This window comes from Oncorhynchus masou, chromosome 20, assembly GCF_036934945.1.
Source record: "Oncorhynchus masou masou isolate Uvic2021 chromosome 20, UVic_Omas_1.1, whole genome shotgun sequence".
Lineage (NCBI taxonomy): Eukaryota > Metazoa > Chordata > Actinopteri > Salmoniformes > Salmonidae > Oncorhynchus > Oncorhynchus masou.
In genome coordinates this window covers 35,331-54,627 of record NC_088231.1, presented here as the reverse complement: position 1 = coordinate 54,627, position 19,297 = coordinate 35,331, and the positions used below count along the sequence as shown (strand labels likewise).

Here is a 19,297-nt window from a genome sequence, read left to right as displayed (position 1 = left end):
TTCGGCATCTTAACCGACTTCAGTGGGCAAATGCATACCTTCAATGGCCACTCCGACGAATCATCAAACAGGCAAAGCGTCAATACAGGGCTAAGATTGAATCGTACTACACCGGCTCTGACGCTTATCTTATGTGGCAGGGCTTTCAAACTATTACAGACTATAAAAGGGAAGCAAGCACAGCCACGAGCTGCCTACCAGGTGAGCAAAATCACTTCTATGCTCGCTTCGAGGCAAGCAACACTGAGGCATGCATGAGAGGATCAGCTGTTCCAGACGACTGTGTGATCACGCTCTCCGTAGAAGAATTGTGTAAGACCTTTAAACAGGTCAACATTCACAACTAAGGAACACCTACATGAGGATGCTATTCACTGACTACAGCTCAGCATTCAACACCATTGTACCCTCAAAGCTCATCAATAAGGTAAGGACCCTGGGACTAAACACCTCCCTCTGCAACTGGATCCTGGACTTCCTGACGGGCCACCCCCAGGTGGTGAGGGTAGGTAGCAACACATCTGCCACGCTGATCCTCCGAGAGCATCTTCAGGGGTGCGTTCTCAGTCCCCTCCTGTACTCCCTGTTCACCCACGACTGCATGGCCAGGCACGACTCCAACACCATCATTAAGTTTGCAGACGACACAACAGTGGTAGGCCTGATCACCAACAACGACGTGACAGCATATAGGGACTAGGTCAGAGACCTGGCTGGGTGGTGCCAGAATAACAACCTATCACTCAACGTAACCAAGACTAAGGAGATGATTGTGGACTACAGGAAAAGGAGCACCGAGCACGTCCCCATTCTCATCGACGGGGCAGTAGTGGAGCAGGTTGAGAGCTTCAAATTCCTTGGTGTCCACATCAACAACAAACGAGAATGGTCCAAACACACCAAGATAGTCTTGAAGAGGGCACAACAAAGCCAATTCCCCCTCAGGAAACTAAAAAGATTTGGCTTGGGTCCTCAGATCCTCAAAAGGTTCTACAGCTGCAACATCGAGCACATCCTGACTGGTTGCATAACTGCCTGGTACGGCAACTGCTCGGCCACCGACCGCAAGCCACTACAGGTAGTGCGTACCTGCATTCCCGGACCTCTACACCAGGCAGTGTCAGAGGAAGGTCCTAAAAATTGTCAACGACCCCAGCCACCCCAGTCATAGAGTGTTCTCTCTACTACCGCATGGCAAGCGGTACCGGAGAGCCAAGTCGAGGACAAAAAGGCATATCAACAATTTTCACCCCCAAGCCATAAGACTCCTGAACAGGTAATCAAATGGCTACCCGGACTATTTACATTGAGTGCCTCCCCCAATCCCTCTTTTACGCTGCTGCTGCTGTCTGTCATCATATACACTGGGGCAAGAAAGTATTTAGACAGCTAACAATTGTGCAAGTTCTCTCACTTATAAAGATGAGGCCAATTTTCATCATAGGTACGCTTCAACTATGATAGACAAAATGAGACAAAAAAAATCCAGAAAATCACGTTGTAGGATTTTTAATGAATTTATTTGCAAATTATGGTGGAAAATAAGTATTTGGTCAATAACAAAAGTTTATCTGAATACTTTGTTATATACCCTTTGTTGGCAATGACAGAGGTCAAACATTTTCTGTAAGTCTTCACAAGGTTTTCACACACTGTTGCTGGTATTTTGGCCCATTCCTCCATGCAGATTTCATCTAGAGCAGTGATGTTTTGGGGCTGTTGCTGGGCAATACGGACTTTCAACTCCCTCCAAAGATTTTCTATGGGGTTGAGATCTGGAGACTGGCTAAGCCACTCCAGGACCTTGAAATGCTTCTTACGAAGCCACTCCTTCGTTGCCCGGGCGGTGTGTTTGGGATCATTGTCATGCTGAAAGACCCAGCCACGTTTCACCTTCAATGCCCTTGTTGATGAAAGGAGGCTTTCACTCAAAATCTCACGATACATTCTTTCCTTTACACGGATCGTCCTGGTCCCTTTGCAGAAAAACAGTTTATACCAAAAAGTTCTCTCTTGGTTTCATCTGACCATATGACATTCTCCCAATCTTCTTCTGGATCATCCAAATGCTCTCTAGCAAACTTCAGACGGGCCTGGACATGTACTGGCTTAAGCAGGGGGACACGTCTGGCACTGCAGGATTTGAGTCCCTGGCGGCGTAGTGTGTTACTGATGGTAGGCTTTGTTACTTTGGTCCCAGCTCTCTGCAGGTCATTCACTAGGTCCCCCCGTGTGGTTCTGGGATTTTTGCTCACCGTTCTTGTGATCATTTAGACCCCACGGGGTGAGATCTTGCGTGGAGCCCCAGATCGAGGGAGATTATCAGTGGTCTTGTATGTCTTCCATTTCCTAATAATTGCTCCCACAGTTGCTTTCTTCAAACCAAGCTGCTTACCTATTGCAGATTCAGACTTCCCAGCCTGGTGCAGGTCTACAATTTTGTTTCTGGTGTCCTTTGACAGCTCTTTGGTCTTCGCCATAGTGGAGATTGGAGTGTGACTGTTTGAGGTTGTGGACAGGTTTCTTTTATACTGATAACAAGTTCAAACAGGTGTCATTAATACAGGTAGCGAGTGGAGGACAGAGGAGCCTCTTAAAGAAGAAGTTACAGGTCTGTGAGAGCCAGAAATCTTGCTTGTTTGTAGGTGACCAAATACTTATTTTCCACCATAATTTGCAAATAAATTCATAAACAAATCTTACGTGATTTTCTGGAATTTTTCTCTCTCATTTTGTCTGTCATAGATGAAGTGTATCTATGGTGAAAATTACAGGCCTCTCATCTTTTTAAGTGGGAGAACTTGCACAATTGGTGGCTGACCAAATACCTTTTTGCCCCACTGTATTCATAGTCACTTTAAATCAAATCAAATTTTATTTGTCACATACAGATGGTTAGCAGATGTTAATGCGAGTGTAGCGAAATGCTTGTGCATCTAGTTCCGACAATGCAGTAATAACCAACAAGTAATCTAGCTAACAATTCCAAAACTACTACCTTATACACACACAAGTGTAAAGGGATAAAGAATATGTACATAAAGATATATGAATGAGTGATGGTACAGAGCGGCATAGGCAAGACGCAGTAGATGGTATCGAGTACAGTATATACATATGAGATGAGTATGTAAACAAAGTGGCATAGTTCAAAGTGGCTAGTGATACATGTATTACATAAAGATGCAGTAGATGATAGAGTACAGTATATACGTATACATATGAGATAAATAATGTAGGGTATGTAAACATTATATTAAGTAGCATTGTTTAAAGTGGCTAGTGATATATTTTACATCAATTCCCATTATTAAAGTGGCTGGAGTTGAGTCAGTGTGTTGGCGGCAGCCACTCAATGTTAGTGGTAGCTGTTTAACAGTCTGATGGCCTTGAGATAGAAGCTGTTTTTCAGTCTCTCGGTCCCAGCTTTGATGCACCTGTACTGACCTCGCCTTCTGGATGATAGCGGGGTGAACAGGCAGTAGCTCAGGTGGTTGTTGTCCTTGATGATCTTTTATGGCCTTCCCGTGACATTGGGTGGTGTAGGTGTCCTGGAGGGCAGGTAGTTTGCCCCCGGTGATGCATTGTGCACTTCTTCACGATGCTGTCTGTGTGGGTGGACCAATTCAGTTTGTCTGTGATGTGTACACCGAGGAACTTAAAACTTACTACCCTCTCCACTACTGTTCCATCAATGTGGATAGGGGGGTGTTCCCTCTGCTGTTTCCTGAAGTCCACAATCATCTCCTTAGTTTTGTTGACGTTGAGTGTGAGGTTATTGTCCTGACACCACACTCCGAGGGCCCTCACCTCCTCCCTGTAGGCCGTCTCGTCGTTGTTGGTAATCAAGCCTACCACTGTTGTGTCGTCCGCAAACTTGATGATTGAGTTGGAGGCGTGCGTGGCCACGCAGTCGTGGGTGAACAGGGAGTACACTATACATTCATGTACATACTACCTCCATTTGCCCAACTAATCAGTGCCCCCGGGCTACCGCCATTGTGTCCCGCCACCCCCTCTTTTAAGCTACTGTTACTCTGTTTTTTCATATATGCATAGTCACTTTAATCATATCTACATGTACATACTACCTCAATCAGCCCGACTAACCGGTGCCTCCCCACTGTTATAGCCTTACCTATTGTTCACCTAATACCTCATTTTTTGGGGGTTGAAATTACACTGTTGGTTAGAGCCTATAAGTAAGCATTTCACTGTAAGGTTGTATTTGGCACGTGACAAATCAACGTGATCTTCCTGTCTGTGTTGGCGCCCCCCCTTGGGTTGTGCCGTGGCGAGATCTTTGTGGGCTATACTCGGCCTTGTCTCAGGATGGTAAGTTGGTGGTTGAAGATATCCCTCTAGTGGTGTGGGGGCTGTGCTTTGGCAAAGCAGGTGGGGTTATCATCGGATGGGGCCACAGCGCGCCTGCCTGCCTGCCTGACCTGTTCACCGGATGTGCTACCTGTCCCAGACCTGCTGTTTTCAACTCTCTAGAGACAGCAGAGTAGCGGTTGAGATACTCTGAATGTGATCGGCTACGAAAAGCCAACTGACATTTACTCCTGAGGTGCTGACCTGTTGCACCCTCGACAACCACTGTGATTATTATTATTTGACCCTGTTGGTCATCTATGAACATTTGAACATCTTGGCCATGTTCTGTTATAATCTCCGCCCAGCACAGCCAGAAGAGGACTGGCCACCCCTCATAGCCTGGTTTCTTCCTTGTTTCTGGCATTTCTAGGGAGTTTTTCCTAGCCACAGTGCTTCTCTACACCTGCATTGCTTGCTGATTGTGGTTTTAGTATGGGTATCTGTACAGCACTGCGATATCAGCTGATGTAAAGGGCTTAATAAGTCAATTTGATTAGAGATGTATGCTCTTCACAGATGAATCCCAGTTTCAACTTTACCGGGCAGATGGCAGACTGCATCGTGTGGACAAGCGGTTTGCTGATGTCAATGTTGTGAACAGATGGTGGGGTTCTGGTATAGGCAGGCATAAGCTACGGACAATGAACACAACTGCATTTTATCGATGGCAATTTGAATGCATAGAGATACCGTGATGAGATCCTCAGGTCCATTGTCATACCATTTAGCCATTGCCTCATGTTTCAGCATGATAATGCACGGCCCCATGTCACAAGGCTCTGTTCCTGGAAGCCGAAAATGTCCCAGTTCTTCCATGGCCTGCATACTCACCAGACATGTCACCCATTGAGCATGTATGTTCGGGATGCTCTAGATAGACGTGTAACACAGCATGTTCCAGTTCCCGCCAATATCCAGCAAAGCCATTGAAGAAGAGTGGGACAACATTCCACAATCAACAGCCTGACCAACTCTACACGAAGGAGATGTGTCATGAGGTAAATGGTGGTCACACCAGATATTGACCTTTTTTTAACCTCTCTAGGGTATGTGGGACGCTAGCGTCCCATCTGGCCAACATCCAGTGAGGTTGCAGAGCGCCAAATTCAATTACAGAAATGCTCATTATAAAAATTCAGAAAACAAAACATATTTTACATAGGTTTAAAGATTACCTTCTTGTTAAACCAACCACAGTGTCATATTTATAAAATGCTTTTTGGCAAAAGCATACCTAGCCCAGAACATACCTAGCCCAGAACATAGCCCAGTTGACAAATTATTACAAACAGTAACCAGCCAAGCAGAAGCGTTACAAGAAATAGAGATAAGGGATTAATTGTCTTTGATGATCTTCATATGGTGGCAATCAGAATACATTCATTTACTCAATAAAGTTCCTTTTGTTCGATGAAGTCTCTCTATATCCAAAAACCTCCATTTTGTTAGCGCGTTTTCTTCAGTAATCCACAGGCTCAAACTCAGTTAAAACAAATCAGACAAAAAAATCTAAATTGTATCCGTGAAGTTCATAGAAACATGTCAAACAATGTTTATATTCAATCGTCAGGTTGTTTTTTAGCCTAAATGATCTATAATATTTCAACCGGACAAAACTACTTCCTGAATGGATTTTTCTCAGGTTTTCGCCTGCTAAATCAGTTCTGTTATACTCACAGACACTATTTTAACAGTTTTGGAAACTTTAGAGTGTTTTCTATCCAAATCAGTTATACCAGTTCTATGCATATCATATCTTCTGGGCCCGAGTAGCAGGCCGTTTAATGCTTGCATGCTTTTCATCCAAAATTCCAAATACTGCCCCCAACCCTAGAGAGCTTAAAGGTATTTTATTGTACCTTTATTTAACTATGCAAGTCAGTTAAGAACAAATTCTTATTTTCAATGACGGCCTAGGAACAGAACTGCCTGTTCAGGGGCAGAACAACCTATTTGTACCGTGTCAGCTCGGGGGTCCAACGTTCTAACCACTAGGCTACCCTGCCGTATCCGTGACCAACAGATGCATATCTATATTCCCAGTCATGTGAAATCCATAGATTCGGGCCTGAAAAATGTATTTCAATTGACTGATTTCCCTATATGAACTGTAACTCAGTACAGTTTTTAAAATTGTTGCATGTCGCATTTATATTGTTGTTCAGTATATTTTATTCCTGTAAAAGGTATGGAATGTTGCACAAGCCCGGCTGTTACTCAATGGGAATGTGCATGTTTAGAGTGCCACCATTAGTTAAGATCTGAGAAAGAAAAAAAAAAAAAAAATATATATATATATATTGTGGAACAGTAGTTGGCGACATATTATATCTCAAACCTAGACTTTTAAATCTCTTAGGCACCCCCTACAAGAAAAAAAAACTGTAAATGTATGTTTTTATTTGGTTTGCTGCATCTTGGGCTCTGTCGTCGTCAAATTGGGATTCCGATAAAGGTGTCAGAAACAGTTATTACCTTTCTAACAGTACTAAGCATGGGTTTGTAAGACAGTTTTAAAACGAAAATGTACTTTGAGGGTCTAATACAATATTAGGCGTTGTTTAGAAAATTCCACCAGAGTTTAACAGGTTAATGTATGGATCAGCATCAGGCTTAAATCAAAGCGCTAATCAAATCCAGACATTTACAGTCTATCCGTTAAGTATTCAAACCCCTTGACTTTTTCCACATTTTGCTACATTACAGCCTTATTTTAAAATGGATTAAATAACAAATATACACCTCATACTGACAAAGTGAAAACAAGTCTAGAAATATTTGCAAATGTATTAAAAAAAATTAAACAGTAAAACCAGTTTCTGTAAAACTGTACATGTAAGGTCCCACAGTTGTGCATTTCAGAGCCAAAACCAAGCCATGAGGTCAAAGAAATAGAGCTCCAATACAGAATTGTGTCGAGGCACAGATCTAGGGAAGGGTACCAAAACATTTCTGCCGCATTGAAGGTCCCCAAGAACACAGTGGCCTCCATCATTCTTAAATAGAAGAAGTTTGGAACCACCAAGACTTCCTAGAACTGGCTGCCTGGCCAAACTGAGCAATCGGGGGAGAATGGCCTTGGACAGGGAGGTGACCAACAACCTGATGGTCACTCTGACAGAGTTCCAGAGTTCAACTGTGGAGAACCTTCCAGAAGGTGGCAGCATCAGGCTGTGGGGATTTTTTTTAGCGGCAGGGACCAGAAGACTAAGTCAGGATCAAGGGAAAGATGAACAGAGCAAAGTACAGAGATATCATTGATGAAAATCAGCTTCAGAGTGCTCGGGACCTCACACTGGGACGAAGGTTCCCTTTCCAGCAGGACAACGACCCTAAGCACACAGCCAAGACAAAGCAGGAGTGGCTTCGGGATAAGTCTCTGAATGTCCTTGAGTGGCCCAGCCAGAGCCCGGACTTGAACCCGATCGAACATCTCTGGAGAGACCCGAAAATAGCTGTGCAGTAACGCTCCCCATCCAACCTGACAGAACTTGAAGATCTGCAGAGAAGAATGGGAGAAACTCCCCAAATACAGGTGTGCAAAGCTTGTAATCGCTGCAAGAGGTGCTTCAACAAAGTACAGAGTAATGTGTCTGAATACTTATGTAAACGTGATATTTCCTATGCTTTTTTGTATAAATTTGCAAGAAGAAATGTAAACCTGTTTTTTCTTTGTCATTATGGGTAGATTGTGTGTAGATTGATGAGGGATAAAAACTATTTATCAACTTTAAAATAAGGCTGTAAAGTAACAAAATGTGGAAAAAGTCAAGGGGTCTGAATACATTCCGAATGCACTGCATATGCTTTAGAAATACACTTACAGTTTTGGCAGAAAATACAGGGAGAAAAGTGACTAATTCTCAGGATGGAACTTTTGTAAAATAACAGGGAAATATTCAAACCTAGTTCATAGTTTTAGAGAACTGTGTGTAAGTGAAAGTAAAGAGGACACAGACAGAGTGTGTGTGAGTTTGTGTGTGTCACAGATAGCAAGAGAGAGGTACTCACCATGGCGACATAGTACTGTAGTTCACTCCTCCTTCCGGGGTCAAAGCTAGGGCTGGGGCCAGAGGTGAGGCTGGGACCCCTCTCCACCCACTGTTGCCTCTCTCCACTCTCAGCTCTCTGTCTTTCTCCCTTATGCTCCTCTTCCTCCGCCACACATCCCCTCATATCTCCCCCTCTGTCACACAGCTCCTCAAGTCCTGCGACACAAACACACAGAAAAGTGGCGTAGAGTATATTTTGCTGTGTAGAGAGATTAACCCAGGATGTGTACGATTGTGCTTTTTTGTTCATTTATTTGCATTTGTAAGAAAAAGGGGCCGGAGTGCGGGCTGCCTTCTGAGAATTCGTATGTGATCAACAACAAAAAAACACTTCTTCCATTCTGCTAGCAAACTTTGGACAATAAAAATAGATGACCTACGCGGAAGATTAAACTACCAAAGGGACATTAAAAACTAATATCTTAATGCTTCACAGCGACGTGGCTGAATGAAGACACTATCAACATACAGCTGGCTGGTTATACGCAGCACCGGCAGGATAGAACAGCGGCATCTGGTAAGACAAGGGGCTTTTTGTAAATAACAACTGGTGCACGATATCTAAGGAAGTCTCGAGCTATTACTCGCCTGAGGTAGAATATCTCATGATAAACTGTAGACCACACTACCTAACTAGAGTGTTTTTTTTTTGCATTTTTCATAGCTGTTTACATACCACCACAGTCAGAGGCTGGCACTAAGACAGCATTGAATGAGCTGTATTCCGCCATAAGCAAACACGCTCACCCAGAGGTGGCGCTCCAAGTAGCAGGGGACTTTAATGCAGGGAAACTTAAATCAGTTTAACCAAATTTATATCAGCATGTTAAATGTGCAACCAGAGCGGAAAATAAAACTCTGGACCACCTTTACTCCACACAGAGACGCATACAAAGCCCCTCCTACCATTTGGCAAATCTGATCATAATTCTATCCTCCTGATTCCGAATTACAAGCAAAAATTAAAACAGGAAGCACCAATGACTAGATCAATAAAAAAGTGGTCAGATGAGGCAGATGCTAAGCTACAGGACTGTTTTGCTAGCACAGACTGGAATATGTTCCAGGATTCCTCTGATGGCATTGAGGAGTACACCACATCAGTCATTGGCTTCATCAATAAGCGCATCGATGACGTCGTCCCCACAGTGACCGTACATACAGTGGGGCAAAAAAGTATGTCAGCCACCAATAAATTCATTAAAAATCCTACAATGATTTTCTGGATTTTTTTTTCTCATTTTGTCTGTCATAGTTGAAGTGTACCTATGATGAAAATTACAGGCCTCTCATCTTTTTAAGTGGGAGAACTTGCACAATTGGTGGCTGACTAAATCATTTTTTGCCCCACTGTACATACCCCAACCAGAAGCCATGGATTACAGGCAACATCCACAGCGCGAAAGGCTAGAGCTGCCGCTTTCAAGGTGCGGGACTCTAACCCGGAAGCTTATAACGAATCCCGCTATGCCCTCCGACGAACCGTCAATACAGGACTAAGATCGAATCATACTACACCGGCTATGACGCTCGTCGGATGTGGCATTAGCCTACAAAAGGGAAGCACAGCCGAGAGTTGCTCAGTGACACAAACCCACCAGACGAGATAAACTACTTCTATGCTCTCACATGCATGAGAGCATCAGCTGTTCCGGAAGACTGTGTGATCACGCTCTCTGCAGCCGATGTAAGACCTTTAGACAGGTCATCATTCACAAGGTCACAGGGCCAGACGGATTATCAGGACGTGTACTGGAGGCATGCGCTGCCCAACTGGCAAGTGTCTTCACTGACATTTACAACCACTCCTTGTCCAAGTCTTTAATACCAACATGTTTTAACCTCCCTGCGCACGGAACCCGGTAGCGGGCTGAAATTCCACAACATACGGTGATCGCTACATAAAGTCATATTAAACATTCATGAAAATACAAGTGTCTCACATGTATCGAAAGCCTAGAATCTTGCTAATCCAACTGCGTTGTCAGGTTTAAAAAAGGATTTACTGCGAAAGAATACGATGCGATTATCTGAGGATAGAGCCCCATAAAAATATATATATATTTCAACCAGCACAGGCGTAACAAAATCACAAACTGCATTAAAATTAATCGTTTACCCTTGACGATCTTCGTCTGTTTGCAATCCCAATGCTCATTGTTACACAATGAATGATCTTTTGTTTGATAAATCCGTTTTTTTATAGCTTAACACAAAACATTTTGTGAACCGCTTGTGTTGTGAATTCCGTCTTATTCCATTTTCAACGACACATTCCAGGGTAAATACCCACACAAAACGTGACTTTTCCAGTCATGTTTGGTTTCGTTGCAATCAACTGGTTTGTTTGTAACACAACCAAACCTGATGGGCCATTTCGCGGGACGTATTGACTGAAAGAAACCGATTTGAAGACAACAAGTAATGACATCACTGTGCACCAATGATATGACCACTGTTTCGTTGATTGACTGTATTTTAACCCAATGACCACTGTTCGTCTTGAAATCTAGCTGGGTAGATAGCCAATGAGCGGAGGTAAACGGCAATATGCAATGGTCATGTGTTGGAAGACCAACCCATGTAGTAAACTCCGGCGTAAAGGGAGTCAATCGCTATTGAAGTTTTATACTGGAAGGAGCTACGCATATTACGCACAGCATTGTTTGGTAAACGCACAGATTCAGCTGTTTATACACTGCTCAAAAAAATAAAGGGAACACTTTAACACAATGTAACTCCAAGTCAATCACACTTCTGTGAAATCAAACTGTCCACATAGGAAGCAACACATTTCACATGCTGTGCTTCCTGGCTGATGTTTTGGTCACTTTTGAATGCTGGCGGTGCTTTCACTCTAGTGGTAGCATGAGACGGAGTCTACAACCCACACAAGTGGCTCAGGTAGTGCAGCTCATCCAGGATGGAACATCAATGCGAGCTGTGGCAAGAAGGTTTGCTGTGTCTGTCAGCGTAGTGTCCAGAGCATGGAGGCGCTACCAGGAGACAGGCCAGTACATCAGGAGACGTGGAGGAGGCCGTAAGAGGGCAACAACCCAGCAGCAGGACCGCTACCTCCGCCTTTGTGCAAGGAGGAGCAGGAGGAGCACTGCCAGAGCCCTGCAAAATGACCTCCAGCAGGCCACAAATGTGCATGTGTCTGCTCAAACGGTCAGAAACAGACTCCATGAGGGTGGTATGAGGGCCCGACGTCCACAGGTGGGGGTTGTGCTTACAGCCCAACACTGTGCAGGACGTTTGGCATTTGCCAGAGAACACCAAGATTGGCAAATTCGCCACTGGCGCCCTGTGCTCTTCACAGATGAAAGCAGGTTCACACTGAGCAAGTGACAGACGTGACAGAGTCTGGAGACGCCGTGGAGAATGTTCTGCTGCCTGCAACATCCTCAAGCAGACACTCAACATGGCATCTTATTGGCTGGTTTGCATAGCTTGCTTACGAGGGGGGATGTTCCAGTTAGAATCGTCCCAGTGAACAAGCACCAAACCAGCGTTAAGTTGTTGGTTGCAAAGCACTGTACATCAAAAGTGATTTTCATACTCTCAAGTGATGATTTAAATGTACAATTTATATCAAATTGTTTGTAAATGTTATTCAAACATCACACATAAGATGCAGCGGTTTTTGGAGAATATTTGTTGTGCATTTTGTTGTAGAGAACTCCCGCCAGTACTAGCTAGCAACTTACTGTGTCTGGTGGGGGGGGTTCATATATTTTGTACAGTGCGTGAGTGCAGAGTTGGATGGGGAGACGTGCATTGCATGACGTGCAATTTTGTGTCTTTCTTATCAGGTACATTGTTAAAGATATTATATTGTATATTGTAATTGTATTATTTTGGTAACTAGCCCAATGAACAAGCACCAAACCAGCGTGCGTGAGTGCAGAGTTGGATGGTGAGACGTGCATTGCATGACGTGCAATTTTGTGCCGTTCCTAACAGAATAAATTTACATGACTGGTGCTACATGTTGGAGTTCCGTGTCAAAGACTGATTGTACACAACGCAAGAAGAGTACTGTTACACTACCACTAGATTGAAAGCACCGCCAGCATTCAAAGTGACCAAAACATCAACCAGGAAGCATAGGAACGGAGAAGTGTTCTGTGGTCACCCCCTGCAGAACCACTCCTTTATTGGGGGTGTCTTGCTAATTGCCTATAATTTCCACCTGTTGTCTATTCCATTTGCACAACAGCATGTGAAATTTATTGTCAATCAGTGTTGCTTTCTAAGTGGACAGTTTGAATTCACAGAAGTGTGATTGACTTGGAGTTACATTGTGTTGTTTAAGTGTACCCTTTATTTTTTTGAGCAGTGTATATATACACACAGACATAGGCTATGGTCGTTCTCATACAAACAAACAGACCCTCACAATGACTAGCTAATATGTACTTTACCCATTTCATTAAATCTTTATATATTGCAAATAAAATGTAAAAACAATCACAAATAATATTTTATATTAATTTCAAAACAATGGCATTAGCTTTCACGATCAATTTCCTCTCAAATTGTTTCTACATTCGTATATCTAGTCTTAGAATTAGCTTTCCTTCACTTTTTCGCCATGATGTTGGATAAATAAACAGCTGAAGATGCAAGTCACCGAAATACTGCTGTGAGTAATAAGCGTCGCTCCTTCACGGTTGAATTGGCAATGGCGAAAGAACGGTCCTTACGCCAGCGTTCAATGGAAAGGTTTGTCCTAAAACAAAGAACCATGGGATATTGCCGTTTACCTCTGCTCATTGGCTATCTACCCAGCTAGATTTCAAGACGATCAGTGGTCATTGGGTTAAAATACAGTCAATGAACGAGTGGTCATATAATTGGTGCACAATGGGCTCGTCACTTGTTGTCTTCCAATCGGTTTTTCCAGGTCAATACGCCCCGCAAAATGACCCATCAAGTTTGGTTGTGTTAGAAACAAACAGTTGATTGCAAGGAAACGAAACATGACTGGATAAAGTCAGGGAAAGTCTGTCTATTTTCGTTGGATGTTACGTCGAAAATTGAATGACACGAAATTCAACGAGATAAGCATTCACAAAATGTTTCGTGTTAGGCTATAAAAAATGGATTTAACCGAACAAAAGACTATTCATCGTGTAACAACGAGCCTTGGGATTGCAACCAGTGCAAGATCTTCAAAGGTAAACGATTGATTTCAATGCAATGCGATTTTGTTACGCAAATGCTGGTTGAATAAGTAGTTTGATATGGGGGTCTGTGCTCAGATAATCGCAGCGTATTCTTTCGCAATAAATCATTTTTTAAATCTGACAAAGCGGTTGGATTAGCAAGATTCTAGGCTTTCAAACCATGTGAGACACTTGTATTTTCATGAATGTTTAATATGACTAGTTATGCAGCGATCACCGTATGTTAACGGATTCAGTGCGCAGAGAGGTTAAAGATGATACAACAATAAAAAGAAAAACGTATGTTTTTTTTCAATGTATTATCTAAACCAGATCTATTGTGTTATATTCTCCTACATTGAATTCACATTTACACAAACTTCAGAGTGTTTTCTTTCAAATGGTACCAAGAATATGCATATCCTTGGTTCTGTGCCTGAGCTACAGTCAGTTAGATTTGGGTCTTCAGGCGGAAATTGAAAAAAGTAGGGGGGTAGCCCTAGCTCTAAGAGGTTTAAGCAGACCACCATAGTGCCTGTGCCCAAAACCACTAAGGTAACCTGCCTAAATGACTACCGACCTGTAGCACTCATGTGCCATGAAGTGCTTCGAAAGGCTGGTCATGGCTCACAACAACATCATTATGCAAGAACCCCTAGACCCACTCCAATTTCCATACCACCCCAAAAGATGCACTCTATTGCACTCCACACTGCCCGTTCCCAATGCTATTCATTGACTACAGCTCAGTGTTCAAAACCATGGTGCCCTCAAAGCTCATCAATAAGCTAAGAACCCTAGACTAAACATCTCCCTCTGCATCTGGATCCTGGACTTCCTGACGGTGGTAAGTGTAGTTAATAACAAATCCGCCATGCAGATTCTCAACACAGGGGCCCCTCAGGGTGCGTGCTCAGTCCCCTCCCATACTCCCTGTTCACTCATGACTGCACAGCCAGGCTAACATGGTCCAGGCACACCAAGACAGTCGTGAATAGGGCACGACAAAACCTATTCACCCTCAGGGGACTGAAAAAATTTGGCATGGGTCCACAGATCCTCAAAATGTCCTGACTGGTTGCGTCACTGCCTGGTAAGGCAACTGCTCGGCCTCCGACCGCAAGGCACTACAGAGGGTAGTGCTAATGGCCCACTACATCACTGGAGACAAGCTTCCTGTCATCCAGGACCTCTACACCAGCCGGTGTCAGAGGAAGGCCCTAAAAATTGTCAATGACTCAAGCCACCCAAGTCCTACACGGTTCTCTCTGCTACCGCATGGCAAGCGGTACCGGAGTGCCAAGTCTAGGTCCAAGAGGCTTCTAAACAGCTTCTACCCACAAGCCATAAGACTCTTGAACACCTAATCAAATGGCTACCCAGACTACTTGCATTGCCTCCCCCCCTCTGGAACACTGCTGCTTCTCTCTGTTATTATCTATGCATAGTCACTTTAATAACTCTACCTCAATTACAGACACCGGTACCCCCGCACATTGACTCTGTACCTGTACCGGTACCCCCCTGTATAGTCTAGTATAGTCTATTGTTATTTTACTGCTGCTCTTTAATTACTTGTTACTTTTTTCTTATTCATATTTTTTTTAAACTGCATTGTTTGTTAGGGGCTTGTAAGTAAGCATTTCACTGTAAGGTCTACACCTTTTGTATTCGGAGCATGTGGCTAATTACATTTGATGTCACCCTGGTCACACCCAGGGCAGCATTATCGTATATTTAGCTCAGGTTGCAGAAGAGACAATTGTGTTAGTGTGTGTCATTGTGTGTAAGTGTATATTTGGCTCTGGTAGCAGAAGGACGTGAGCAGACAAAATTGTGATAGTGTGTGTTAAGTTTGTATTAGTGTGTGTAAGAGTGTTGGCATTACTGTATATATTTTGGGCTCTAGTGGCAGGATTCAGGGAGACTGCATAAATCCAATTCCGACATTAACAGATTAGAGGTGAGATGACAATTAGGCTACTGCACAGTCATGTCACACACACCCGAATGTGTGAGTGCAAGAACCAACCACATACCAGTGGAGGCTGCTGAGGGGAGGACGGCTCATAATAAAGGCTGGAACGGAGCAAATGGAATGGCATCAAACACGTGGAAATCATGTGTTTGATGTGTTGAATGTGTTGAATACCTATACCTATATATATTACCACGAGCCCGTCCTCCCCAATTAAAGTGCTACCAACCTCCTGTGATACCGACACAATATACATACACACCTGAGTTCTTGTCAGGTTGGCAGTTTCTGGCTGTGTGTGTGTGGTTGGTTCTTATATCCTTGTAGGGACCGAAAATCCCCAAAGGTTCCTGCATGGAACATTTCCCACGTCCCCATGAGGACAAATGCTATTTTAAACTCAGTGGTTAGGTTTAGGGTTAAAAGTAGGGTTAGGGGTAAGAGGTTTAGGGTGTGGGTTACAGGTTAGGGTAAATAGGATTTTGAATATAAATTAATTTTATGTCCCCACGAGGATAGAAGAACAAAACGTGCAAGTGTGTGTTTGTGCCTGCGAACATGTGTGTAACCGATCGGGGGGGGGGGATGTGATAGTTAAAATAAAAGGATACTATTTGACAATATATCGTATTGTATGGACTATAAATCGCAATATAATTTTTTGCACTAGTTGGATGTAATTGCACAAAAACGCCAGTATTTTTCCTTCATAGCTTGTTCTCCATCTTTTTAAATAGGGAGACAATTTGTTTTCAGCACTTTTATTTTGATTTACTGATCAAAACTTGTTTTCTCTTTTGCCCCTGAGCAGCAGACATATGATGAGCAATAAGATTGGAACAACGAATCGCAATAAAAATCACAGCACATATCCTATCGTGAGGTCCCTAGCAATTCCCAGCCCTTACCTGTCATGTTGGTGGTGTCTAGTTGTGGCTCCAGAAGGTTGAAGGAGAGAGTGTGGTTCAGCACGCTGAGGTTTCCACTCTCTTCTCTTCCTGCCCCCTCTCCCAACTTCTCTCTCTTCCCTCTGTTATCGCTCTTGCTTCACCCTCTCCACTTAATTCACCTCTCTCTCTGGAGAGTCGGAGGACCACTGCTTGAGCGTCTGGTGAAACAAATATAATAATAACTACACTAACAAAAATATAATAACAATAACAATAGAGAAAGCACTTCTCTCCACAAAGACACTGCAGGACTCTACAGTGCAATCATTATACACACTTTTGGGCCAGTGCAAACCATATTGATGTTACATGAGCACATTTGCAAAATTATTTTGGAGCTTAGAAATGGCTAAATAAAAGTGACTGACAAAAAAGATGGCAATGGGGGCTTGTGGATTTGCCTCCATTTACCTTGAAAGTTAATGTTTGATTTGAATGTAGTCTCAGACATTCTTGGGAATAGAGAATCAGTGCTTGATCTCTGGCACCGTTTGAAGGTTTGAGAAGCTAGCACTTTCAGGATTGAGTGGTCCAATCAGTGAGTTTAAGCAGAGTGGTTCAAAACATAAGCTCTAATCAGTGAGTTTAAGCAGAGTGGTTCAAAACATAAGCTCTAATCAGTGAGTTTAAGCAGAGCGGTTTAAAACATAAAATGTTCCTATTGATTACCTTGTGCCAAGCGAGGAACTTCCTCCCCCTCCTGCTCTCCCTGCACCATGTGCGTGTCAGCTGCAGCTCTGTACTGTACTGTAATGTGTGAACTAGATGATGGTTCCTGTAGTAGATGTTGGTTCATCCAGTCTTTGGGCTCGTCCCACAGCGAAGGAAGAGAAGACCCTTCTGCCTGCAAAACAAACACACACAGGTACCTCTGCTGGCTGGCTCAGAAGGCCTTGACCATTGAAAAAACGGATGATAGCAAATCAACTACACCACAAGCCTAATTCAAGAGTCCCATAAGTATAGTTTTTGGCATGCTACACAGAACCAACATTTGCAGAGGCAGAAAGCAAGAGTGCAAGTCAGTATCTCTGTTAACAGGAGGTGACAGAAATGATCTGTGTAGAAACACTGAGTGCGAGTATATGTACCTGTGTGCTGAGCAGTCTCAGTGCTTCTGTCCAATGGGAGCGTAGTAAACTCTGCAGTCTGCTCACAAGCTCCTCTCTCTGCCCTTCGAGCCTCCTCCTGCTCTCCTCCAACAAAACAGACTGCTGCTTGGAGTGGGCCAGCCTGAGAGAGAGAGACACACACACACACAAAATGGGCAGAAACCAATACGAGTGCAAAAACCAACCTGGTGATAAACTTTCCGTGTGTGTGTGTGTGTGTGTGTGTTACCTGGTCTGGTAGTCCTGGGTTAGTGTCAGTGTGTGCTGCTGGTGTTGCTGTAACTGGGAGGAAAGTTCTCTCTCATGGCGAGCACTCAGATCCAGCAGCTGATTCCTGAAAACACACGTCAAACACTGTGGAAGTGTGTGGGTTCAAGTTTCAATGTCACATGCACAAGTACAGTGAAATGCCTTTCTTGCAAACTCAAAACCCAACAATCAATAACAATGAAATACTATAAACAACACACGAGAAAGAAGAAGTATAGAGAACACAATAAGTAAGTAAATAAGCGTACTATATACAGGGTCAGTTCCAAAAGCATATTTACTACGTGCAGGGATATTGGAGTGATGGAGGTAGATATGTATAGGGGTAAGGTGACTAGGCAACAGGATATAAGACAACAGAGTAGCAGCAGCTTGTATGTGAGTGGGTGTGCGTGTGTCTAGACACTATTAATGTATGTGCATATTATGTGTGAGTGAACAGATGATGGAGTGAGTGTGTAGGGCCCTGTGAGTGCGCACAGACAGTGCAAAAACAAAGTAAATTCACATAGTCCGTGTAGCTATTTTGTTAGCCATTTATAAGTCTTATTGCTTAGGGATAGAAGCTGTTCAAGAATCTGTTGGTGTCAGACTTGTTGCACCGATACAGCTTGCTACGCAGAAGCAGAATCTTTAGCAATTATCCGGGCCTTCCTTCCACACTGACTGATATAGATGTCCTGGATGGCAGGGAGCTCGGCCCCAGTGATGTACTGGGCTGTCCGCACAACCCTCTGTAGCACCATGTGATCAAGGGTGGTGCTGTTGCCATACCAAGCAGTGATACAGCCAGTCAAGATGCTCTCAATGGTACAGCTGTAGAACCTTTTGAGGATTTGAGGGCCCATGCAAACTTTTTCAAACTCCTGATGGGGACAACAAGGAACTTGAAGTTCTCGACCTGCTCCACTGTCAATGTGGACTACTACGTTTCCTGTCGTCCACGATCAGCTCCTTGGTCTTACTGACGTTAAGGGAGAGGTTGTTGCTCTGGCACCACACTGCCAGGTCACTGACCTCCTCCCTGTAGGCTGACTTGTTGTTGACGGTGATTAGGTCTACCACCGTCGTGTTGTCAGCAAAGTTGATGATGGTGTTAGAGTCGTACGTGGGAGTACAGGAGGGAGCTCTTTTTTGAGTGTCAGCATGGCGGAGGTGATGTAGCCTACCCTCACGGGTTGGCCCGTTAGGAAGTCCAGGATCCAGTTCCTGAGGGAGGTGTTCAGACCCAGAGTCCTAAGCTTGGTGAGCTTATTTACAATGACGGCCTACACAGGCCAAACCCGGATGACGCCGGGCCAATTGTGCGTCGCCCTATGTCAGAATGAACCGCATTCTCACATAGGTATTCCACTTATCTAGGTGGGTGAGGGCAGTGTGTAGAGTG

General features: G+C 43.8%; 1 protein-coding gene across 4 annotated transcripts in view; it reads right to left on the bottom strand.

The window, feature by feature from the left end:
• Positions 1–19,297, bottom strand: part of cntrob (centrobin, centrosomal BRCA2 interacting protein) — a 34,907-nt gene that overhangs the window by 8,016 nt on the left and 7,594 nt on the right. For all 4 annotated transcript variants that reach the window (XM_064925956.1, XM_064925955.1, XM_064925957.1 and 1 more), the window contains exons 13-17: positions 17,870–17,974; positions 17,620–17,761; positions 17,198–17,372; positions 16,487–16,686; positions 8,389–8,585 (exon numbers count right to left, since the gene is read on the bottom strand). In XM_064925956.1, the coding sequence (XP_064782028.1) occupies positions 16,544–16,686; positions 17,198–17,372; positions 17,620–17,761; positions 17,870–17,974 (565 nt within the window). In that variant the 3' untranslated portion in view covers positions 8,389–8,585; positions 16,487–16,543. The remainder of the gene's footprint in view (positions 1–8,388; positions 8,586–16,486; positions 16,687–17,197; positions 17,373–17,619; positions 17,762–17,869; positions 17,975–19,297) is intronic.